The sequence below is a fragment of the Periophthalmus magnuspinnatus genome, chromosome 5 (genome assembly GCF_009829125.3).
Source record: "Periophthalmus magnuspinnatus isolate fPerMag1 chromosome 5, fPerMag1.2.pri, whole genome shotgun sequence".
In the NCBI taxonomy this organism is placed as follows: domain Eukaryota; kingdom Metazoa; phylum Chordata; class Actinopteri; order Gobiiformes; family Gobiidae; genus Periophthalmus; species Periophthalmus magnuspinnatus.
In genome coordinates this window covers 8,371,935-8,381,772 of record NC_047130.1, presented here as the reverse complement: position 1 = coordinate 8,381,772, position 9,838 = coordinate 8,371,935, and the positions used below count along the sequence as shown (strand labels likewise).

At 39.8% G+C, this 9,838-nt stretch overlaps 1 protein-coding gene across 1 annotated transcript; it reads right to left on the bottom strand.

The window, feature by feature from the left end:
* Nucleotides 1-35: 35 nt before the first annotated feature.
* On the bottom strand, nt 36-9,831 carry LOC117370749 (intermediate filament protein ON3). Its single transcript, XM_033966277.2, has 10 exons — nt 9,452-9,831; nt 5,005-5,213; nt 4,609-4,669; nt 4,022-4,117; nt 2,760-2,924; nt 2,213-2,338; nt 1,600-1,743; nt 1,288-1,364; nt 1,076-1,122; nt 36-843 (listed from the first exon to the last, which is right to left on the bottom strand). The coding sequence occupies exons 1-10, from the start codon at nt 9,746-9,748 to the stop codon at nt 734-736; spliced, it is 1,332 nt and encodes a 443-aa protein (XP_033822168.1). The 5' UTR covers nt 9,749-9,831; the 3' UTR covers nt 36-733.
* Between the last annotated feature and the right edge of the window lie 7 nt (nt 9,832-9,838).

Below are 9,838 nucleotides of genomic sequence, written 5' to 3'. Positions count from 1 at the left end.
GACTATTCTATGGTTATATAGACCTAATGTATTGTGTACTGTCATACGCCAAAGTAAATGCAGGCGTGTCATGCTTACAATTTTTAGCTACTACTACGCCTAATGTATGTGTTTATTTTCATATTTTCTTCTTATGGTAATGTCTTAACGTTATGCTGCACTATGTAACTTTTATGGTGGAGTGTAAGTCAACACTTGCAATAGTCTTTAGTTGCATTAACAAAGACTTAAAAAGTATTGAACAAATAGTTTATAAAGAAAGTCTCAGGCTTAGTAACTACTTAAAGCTCCAATATGTAACTTTCTATAGATGGCACGTCACCTGCCTGATTCCATGGAAATAGAAAACCAATACACTTTGGTACATTCTCCATTGACATAGACACATTTGATGCCATTCTGTGGAAGATTATAGCTAAAGGAACAACATTTCCATGGAAACAACAGGCCAAATAAGAGTCAGGTTTATGGATATGCAAGCCCCCTCACAGTAACAAAGCAAGCATGCTTTTCAGTGCAAAAGAAACAACAACAAGAAAGGCTTTTATGTTAATTAACCCCATAATTAAGTAGTAACTAAGCCTAAATTAGTCTTAATAAACTATGTGTTATGGATGAAGTCTTTCTTTGCTTTATTAAGGTTAATTAAGTTGTGGTAATTATAAAGTGATTCTCAGTTTCACATTTGGACGTTTCTTTAGACCTTATAAAAGCATTAGTCATTGATAAAATCTCAATGGAAGCTGAATCGGCTGTTGTCCCTGGTCTCTGTGGTCTTTATGAGCAGCTTGGGCAGAGGTGAGCTGCTCTGACTGCTGAAGCCATTAGAGCTTTTAGTGGGACCTGCACACAGGAGAGAGAGGCCAAGAGGAGGGGTGTGGAGGGGAGAGGGGATAAGAGCAGCCAATCAATGACAAGCACGCACACAAACATGCACGGGACATTTCCAATCACTTTTATTTCTAATCTTGTCCAGTTACAATTTATGTCAAGTCATATTGCAGATGTAAACAATTTGAAAAGTGTAAAAGTGGCTCTTTGGTCTCGCTGTAGTCCAGGTCTCCGGGTTACTTACTGTAGCTGGAGACAGAATGGATGTTGAGGATGGACTGTTGGCCCAGTCTAAAAGAGAACACAGGCAATCAGGTCAATATATGGGGTTGTTTTGAAAAGGATGAAAAACTGACATTCTGAGAATAATTCAAGTAGCCTAAAAGCCAACTCCATAATGACACATATCAGTGAGGGCAAAAATTGAACATTAAATTGTCAATACTCTGCCAATACCTGTCCTCCTCTCCTTCCAGGAGCTTCCTGTAGGTGGCGATCTCAATATCCAGAGCCAACTTCAGATTCATCAGGTCCTGCGAACCAGAACAATATTTTCTATGAAGTTGCTGTATTATGCAACTAGATACATGTTCCATTAAAATCACTGAAAATGAGGCAGTCTTTCTGCTTCATTTTAATTTATTCAGTGCATAAGGATTGGCAGAGATTGTGCTAAAAAGTTACACTGGACTGTATTGACCACTGAAAATGTTGTGTATCAGACATAAAGTTTGCTTTGAAAATAGTTTTTGTGCCGTGGGCACTGACCTGGTACTCCCGGAGCTGGCGGGCCATGTCTTGCTTGGCCCTCTGCAGTGCGTCCTCCAGGTCTCTGGTGCGGGCTTTGGCCTCTTTCACTGCCAGCTCTCCTCTCTCCTCCGCCTCAGCCAGCTGGTTCTCCAGATTGCTCCTCTAAGGGACACAGGGGGCAGTCATGAGTCATACATACTGTCCTTTTAACTGTATCTCATGTTTTACCTGTGCTTTGTACATACTGTCCTTTTAAACGTCCTATATTACACAAAATTGACTCTTGTGAGATTTAAGCCATGTTAGAATGTTGTTACCTCCTCAAAAACATACCCGGAGTTGTGTTTCGTTTTATTCACACATGTTTGAGTAAATCTGGTTTTATTAGTCTGTCTACATCCCCAAAGCTTAAAATGCTCGGTTCCACCTTGCGATGTCATATAGTGGTAGTTTTCAGCTACATTTTTCCTTTATTTCAGTAGAGATTATAAATTCCCAAACTGAAATTATCCAAATGAATCTAGTGATTCCTAAATTACCACATGACATCACAAGGAGGAACAGAGTGTTTTCTGTTTGAGAGAAGAACTCATCCTAGATATGCGGGATTTAATGATCTTTGCTGTTGTACCTGTGCTTTGACGGCCTCGATCTCACTCTGCAGGCGGCTGATGAGGCGGTTCACCTCGGCCAGCTCTCCTTTAACCATCCTCAGCTCGTCTCCAAACTGACTGGCCTGCACTGACATCTGGTCAAACTGGAACAAGGACACAACAACATACTACAATCAAACCGAGAATAAACACTATTATGAAACAAGCTGTGTTATTCAGTTTAGAGCAGTGGTGGATGAAGTACTCAGTTTGTTACTTAAGTAAAAGTACAGCGTCACACAGCTAGAGATCAAACATTTAGGTAAATTTGTCAAGCTGAACATATGTACAGGAGACATGGCATGGAGGAGATTGACTGACAATTCAGTTTTTGCATATTTAAGTGCCTCTGATTCAGCTAAGTTGTCCTTAGGCTCAAACATTTTTAATATTATCTGAATCATTTTTTGTGCCTGGATGTTTGCCTATATTAAATTTAAAGTATATTTTTACACCTTTGTCCTGGCCTTTTATATTTGCTCCCCTACAACACCCTACCCATGTGTACCTCCTGACTGTCTGTACCTTGCTCTTGTACCAGGCCTCTGCCTCCTCTCTGCTTCGGGCAGCGATGTCCTCATACTGGGCTTTGACATCGGCCACGATCTGCTCCATGTTGAGGCTGCGTCTGTTGTCCATCTGCACCACCACAGACGTGTCCTTGATACTGGCCTGCAGCTCACGCAACTCCTTCACACACACAACAGGGAGCGTTAATCAGTTATATGACAAAGAATGTAATGGTTTTTTTTGTGTTTTTTTTGTTATCTCACACATTTTTTTTAAGTATAGCGTTTTCCCACCTTCAAGGCAGTCAAGGAGCCACTCACCCACTCACACACATATTCACACAGACACTGAGGGCAAGGTGGGGGTTTAAGTGTCTTGCCCAAAGACAGAACAACATCACTCATCTGTCGGAGCTGGAATCGCACTGCCAATCTGTGGGTCAGCGGATCGGACCACTCTACCAACGAAGTACATGTTGACAGTGAGATTTGAACCATCAACCTCGGATCAGTGGATCAATTCTGAATATAGGCTGCACATCAAACAAATGTTGACACTTGAATACTTATACTAATTTGGGTGTGCCAGATTTTCAAAAATTTCAAACTGTGAAGTGAGAAAGTTGGCATTTAAGTCTATTAAGTTGTAGTGTATTGTTTTGTATATTTATAGAAAATAGTCGTGCAGGAGCATTGGGGTGGGTTTGTGGATTTATGACTTTCAGAGGTTATCATACTTCCTACAACAGAAACATAGTTAGGCTTGGATTGATAAGACAGTGGAATGAATGCCCTCTACTGGCCATTACAGCTTAAAAAGGGGGGTATTTTACTTCAAAGAGGTATTAACTGCTAAAACATAACATATTTAGATGTAACACTGTCAACTTTTATTGTTTTGAAAATGCCATATTCACCAAAAACAAGTTAATCCCCCCTTAAGAGTGTTTACACAACATAACCAGCGTGCATCCCACTAATGAAATTATTGCACATCACATCAGGTTGGACAGGTTGCAGTGTACCGTCTTGCAACATGTTTTTTGTATATTTTTGGAGAATTGTCGTGTGGGAGCATGGGTGACCTAGGCTTTGAACAGGGCCCACTAAAGATCGCTAAAAGACTCAAACATGCATGGACATCTAAAACCTCTTCAGGTCTGTTTTTAATGAGGGAACAACATTATAGCATGGTAGAAAGCTAAAAAAAATCTATTTAGCATAATAAACCCTCTTTAATATAGACTTGGTTAGTTCTTTATATAACTGTTAAGTTACCTCCTCATAGACACTGCGCAGGAAGTTGATCTCGTCAGTCAGAGCTCCCACTTTGTCCTCCAGGTCGGCCTTCACCAGGTAAGCAGAGTCCACATCCTGTTTATACAATATGTCTTGGTAAAGATGGCTTGGAAGCAGTGATTATTTCTTAATATGATTTATTTTAAATTTTAGTCTTTTAATGCTATAAAAAGGTCTATTGTAGTGCTGACTGTACCTGAAAAACAGAAGTAGAACTAAAACTATTATTTTAGAGGGCCATGCACAGATTTGTCATCATAGTAATGCTAACAACAACTAGCATGCTAACTGCACTAGCATTACTTCCTGGTCTCATTTTGACTCGAATAGCTGCTTTTACAATATTCTGTAGTGGGCAAAACTAATTTTACTTTGTTACATAACAAGATGAAACCTGTGATTAGGCAGCTACAACTTTTGAACTTGCTTTATGTCAAACTATAGTTTGACATAATTTTTGTATGTCACTGAAAAGTGTACAAGAGGTGTGAAAAGGCGAGGACAATGGCAAAATACAATAGATAGTGTCACGTTCCAGGCCACACCTGTGAGTGAATAAGACTGACCTTCTTTAGTATCACAAAGTCATTCTCCAGGTTGTTCCTTTTGTTGATCTCATCCTCATATCTGGCAACACAGAGGGCAGAAAGAGTAGGTTTCACTAGACAATAGACATACATTTTAAAAATGGGATCATATGAACAAAAGGGACTTAAGAGGAAAAATACATACATATGCTCATGGTCATGTTATTATTATTTTTTTTTTAAGTATAATAAATCAATAAGGATTTTCAATTTTATCATGATTGCCTTTATTATGTATTCTGAATGATATGAGCTCTAAGAGACTGAAAATGTAACTATATTCTAGTTTCTGGAGTACAAAAAAAACCCTAGATGATAAAATTATTTATTAAAATCTGCTCCAATCAATCGAGTGAGTTTATATTTAGTGTGTACTTGTGCTTGTAGTCCTCCACCAGCCCCTGCATGTTCCTGAGCTCTCCGTCCAGCTTGGTCTTGTCGTTGTTGACCAGGTCCATCTGGCGCCTGAGACCGGCCATGTACGCCTCAAACAGGGGCTCCACGTTGGATCGGCTCACCCCCTGACCCTGCAGCAGCTCCAGCTTAGTCTCCAGCATCTTGTTCTGCTGCTCCAGGAACCGCACCTACACAAAAACAATTCAACAAAGAGTATAGTATTTCTTATTTTACACTGTTAAACTTGATTTGATTGAATGCACATTTTAAACAGTTGACTAGGGTTCACAATATATTTTCATGAAGACAAACAGGTGACACCATCTGGCCAAGATACAGGTCAGATCTGTGGAGAGGCTAACCTGCTCACGGTAAAGGGAAATTCATACTGCATAAGAAGCAAGAAGAGAGTTGTAAGAATAAAAAAGCAAATCAGTTACAGCTCCTGTTCCATGGTTCTTGAAGCTTGTTTGCAAAAAAAAACAGCTGTGCAATGATTGGTTAGATTTTGTAAGTGGGCGTGACTATTGTACATACATTTCTCTTTTGTAAAATTGCACATTTCAGCCATTGTGATTAATGTATAACAAAGCTACCACTGTACTGTTGCTAATCACCAGACTGGCAGCAGACCTTAGTATGAAACATCCAAGCCCAAGAGAAGCTCTGTGTTTTTTATGACGTATGAATAAGATATGTTTGAGCAATAAAAACACTTTTAATTGTGTAAGTGTAAGATACATAACTTTAAGTTTAAAGCCATTCTGTGGAATTTTCCAAGCAAAACAGTAACATCTAGAGGCAAATGTTAGTGCCTTCTTTAAAGGGTCCACTACCTTCTTGTTTCCACGGAGATGTTATTTTTGTGACTGGGATGTTCCTCAGCATAGCAGACAACTTGTCTATCTTCATGGAGACAAGAAGTACAACTTTCTCCTTTAACAGTAAACTAGTGGTCATTAGCAGATCAGTCAGTATTAAAACCCTCTCCTTCCTGACCCGTGTCCTTCCTGTACACTTCTGTGGAACTTATTTGTCTCAGGTTTCCTCCCTCCATCTCCACCTCTCCCTCCACCCCCCCATTCTCTCTCCTCTCATCCAGCACAAAGCCCCAGTGTTCGGGCCTTCTGTGTGGGGCTGAGATGACCTCTTTATCGGGTTACACCGCTCAGCGTTCCATGATGGGACAGGAGCGTAGTACACCTTCCCTAAGTAGGTTTAGGGCAGGAGAGAAGGAGTTTAAATGGAGTTTTATACAGGCCACTGGTTTGGGTTTAAACGGGTGGTGCATTTAAAGACCAAGGGAATGTTGGAATCATTTTTGGTACTCACTAATACATTTTACTGACTATTTTAAAATAAATAACGAAAAGATTGTATTAATATGTTTACATAATCATTTGACCTTACCTGTCTTGATGTGTGTTCATTGTAAAACTGTTCAGATAGGTCACATGTTTTCTAAGTATCGATACCTGCTCAAATGAGTATCTAGTTTCAATATCACTTGTAGTTTTGATTAGTATGTGATTTTTGATAATTTTGACAACCACAAAACAACTTCTCAAAAGAAATGGGTAGTGACTTGTGAACAAAACTGCAGAACTAAGAAGCCTTCAACTCTTCATAGTTATTTTGCATCGTAGCAACAAGCAGATTTTCACTGTTGAAAAAAATGCTAGGTGGCATTTTTTTAACCCAAGATGCATGACGTGGACTGTGATTTTCCAATAACTGCAGTAGTGTAGAGTAGTGGGCAGGGATAGGGAGTAGGTGAAAACAGGCATTCTCCGAGTACAACTTCAAATGCAAGACAATACAGAATTACACTAAGAGGCATGAATCAAAATACAACCTAAGCTAATTTTGAGAGAAGATTAACCGCTATATCTAAGTTACAAGCTCATAAAAATTGCATAATATGTTCTCTGAAAAAATTACTTGACTATTTTCAAACCCATTTCCATCTCTTCTTACCATCAGCATGTCTCTGATGCACACACATGTTTACTTCCTTTGGACTGCATGAGCGCTCCACTGACCTCTCTGCATGAGGCCCCATGCTCTTAAATGTTTCAGTGTCCCGGGACAGGCCAGAGGGGGCAGCATGATAAGGTTACACTCAAATGACAGGGGAAGTTTTACTTAAGACAATTTAAGCTTAGACTTGTTATTGTCAGTGTCGAAAATTCTTTATAAATATACACTTTACAATTGCTGTACATTTAAAGTGCCAAAGGTCAAAAGTACATTCATGGTCCATTATTGCTTAATTTCAGTCACTTTTGTTTTGCAACGTCTGTATCTCAGGTTCAAGTTACATCCTATACCCATTAGAAGAATTGTTTTGATGTTGGAGCTAACTTGCAGAAATAAATCAAAAATTGTAAAATTGAATTATTTATGGTAAATAGTCAAATTTTTACAGAATGCTTTTCCACCTTCAAGGCACTCAAAGCGCTTTACATCAAGGAACCAGTCACCCATTCACACACAAATTCATACACCAATGAACACTGAGGGCGAGGGGGGTCTGACCACTCAACCAAAGATGTTTATGTTGAGAGTGGGATTCATCAACCCTGTCCATCACTGGACAAATACTCCAATTAAGCTACTGTTGCCCATTTATTAATTCAAATTAAGGAATTAGGAAATTCAATTGAAATTATTCTACTGCGATTGCAATTAGATTTGCGATATATGTGTGTCAGGATACAGGATTCTGTTCAGAGTGCACATTGGATTGGACTAATTAAATCCCATGAATTTCAGAACATGCAGATACAACAAGAACCTTTTTAGTAACACTTTATCCACACATTAATTAGCCATAATAAATGATGAACAAATTTTATGATTGGGTCAACTTAAACTGCAATTTTGATTCAATTGCGGCATATTGTGCAGGCATATTTGTGACTTATGATAATATGTATTTTTTTAAATCAGGCCTAAATCCACAGTAATCCCTTGAAACCAATTGATTGTCATCTATGAGTCTCCATGCACCTGCAGAGGATCCAGTGATGTGCAGAGGCCTGAATGCTTCTATTGTGTGAGTGTTACAGACTCCGTGAGAAAGACCAGATCAACCTCTAAACGCAGTATCGTTGACCGACTTTAGGCACCAGGCACACAGCCCTCTGGAACAAAAATGTGCTCCGTTACACTGCACAGCAACTACACTTTTTATTCAGTCCTGCCTTTAATGTGCTGCGCCTGATTTTACCGTGTTGTAATGTTTAACGTGTAAATGGTCCAAAGCTATTCCTCACTTATGCATTCCTAACTATTCATCGCAATGAGTTTATAAGGCCAGGTTGGAGTTTTGTTGTCACTGTAATACAACTAGCATGCTAACAGTACACTTCCTGATTCTTTGACAATAAAATGCTCAACCTCAAGAGCTGCTTATACAATATTTATGTACTGGAGCACATTTAGCTAAAATACAATTTGGATACAGGGCTGATTTGTATTTTAGATTTGTATGTTTCTAGAGGTTGCATGGATCTTATACCAGATGCCCTCCCTCACATAACCCAAGCTTTAGTGACCCGCCACAAAACCCTTTGGGACAGGAATATGCTCTGTGACACACGCAGAACAATTTACCCTTTTTTTTAATACAATCCTGCGTTACATTTTTACATAATTTCTTGGTTTCTGAAGTTGCATTGATCTTACATCGGATGCCCTTCCTCAAAGCAGCCAACATGAATCCAGGGTCTGAACATGAATCCAGGGTCTGAACTGGCTCCAAAACTACACTGGCTTTTGATCTCTAGCTGGGTTAAGCTAAAGCAGCATGTTTAATTGAAGTTGTGTGGACCCGGTGAGGCTGTAGAGGCAGATTACCACAAATATGACTGAGGTATGAATGAATAATGTATTATAAATTGTTTCAAAGTGTCATTTCATGTTACCTTAACCTTTTATGGAGTACAAAGAAGCCGCTAATTTGATATGTCACAGGAATCCACAGTTCCACCCTAAAGCCCAGAGCGGCTGGCTGTGGTAGAGTGATAGTGATACCACTTAATGACACATTAAGAATTAAGGTGTAACTTCACTTGCGGGCATCAGTGAAACTTGTTTTATCAGTTGTTGGTTTACATTTCACTAAAGTTTATATTCAAAATGCTTGTGGGGCATATATTCATACATTTGAGTTGTTTCATTAATGTTGTATATTTAAGCTACTGTTTGCCTCCTCCTGTCATCTATCTCCATGGAGAATGTTCAGAATGTGCCACCTCCAGAAAGTTACACAGTGTTGCTTTAACTAAGTAGTAATCTTTGCTTTATAGGCCTACCATAGACTCCTTTTTGAGCATTATTAGTCTAATTTTGAAGTTTGTGGATGGGTTTTATGGGTAGGATTTATTATTTAATACTCACTACCCTTAATCCCTGCACGTACCTTATCAATGAACGACGCAAATCGGTTGTTGAGGCTCTTGATCTGCTCCTTCTCGTGCGCACGGCTCATGGACAGGCTGGGGTCGATCTCCAGGTTGAGCGGGGCCAGCAGACTCTTGTTCACGGACAGTGTGGCCAGCGGGGGGCTCAGGCCTTGGTGCCCATTAGCGTAAAGGGAGCTGGAGCTTAGAGAAACCCCACTAAAACCGCCCGGGCCGTAGCCACTAACCCTCCTGGACCCGCTGCTGCTGCGGACCGACGCGCTGGAGCTGATCCTCTTGGTGCGGCTAAGACTCATGATGATAAAAATTTGAAATAAAAAATTGTGGAAAATGTGTGTGTAATCTCTGGCTGGAAAGGAGCAGTTGGTTTGGGGATGTATCGTGTG

Excerpts from the sequence above, each read along its gene's own strand:
- LOC117370749 (XM_033966277.2), bottom strand. The coding sequence starts at position 9,748 with ATGAGTCTTAGCCGCACCAAGAGGATCAGCTCCAGCGCGTCGGTCCGC. Across the intron at positions 4,670-5,004 it reads GTGGAGGACTACAAGCACAA|ATATGAGGATGAGATCAACA; the intron begins GTACACACTAAA and ends CTGTGTTGCCAG. Across the intron at positions 844-1,075 it reads CCATTCTGTCTCCAGCTACA|GTCCCACTAAAAGCTCTAAT; the intron begins GTAAGTAACCCG and ends TCCTGTGTGCAG.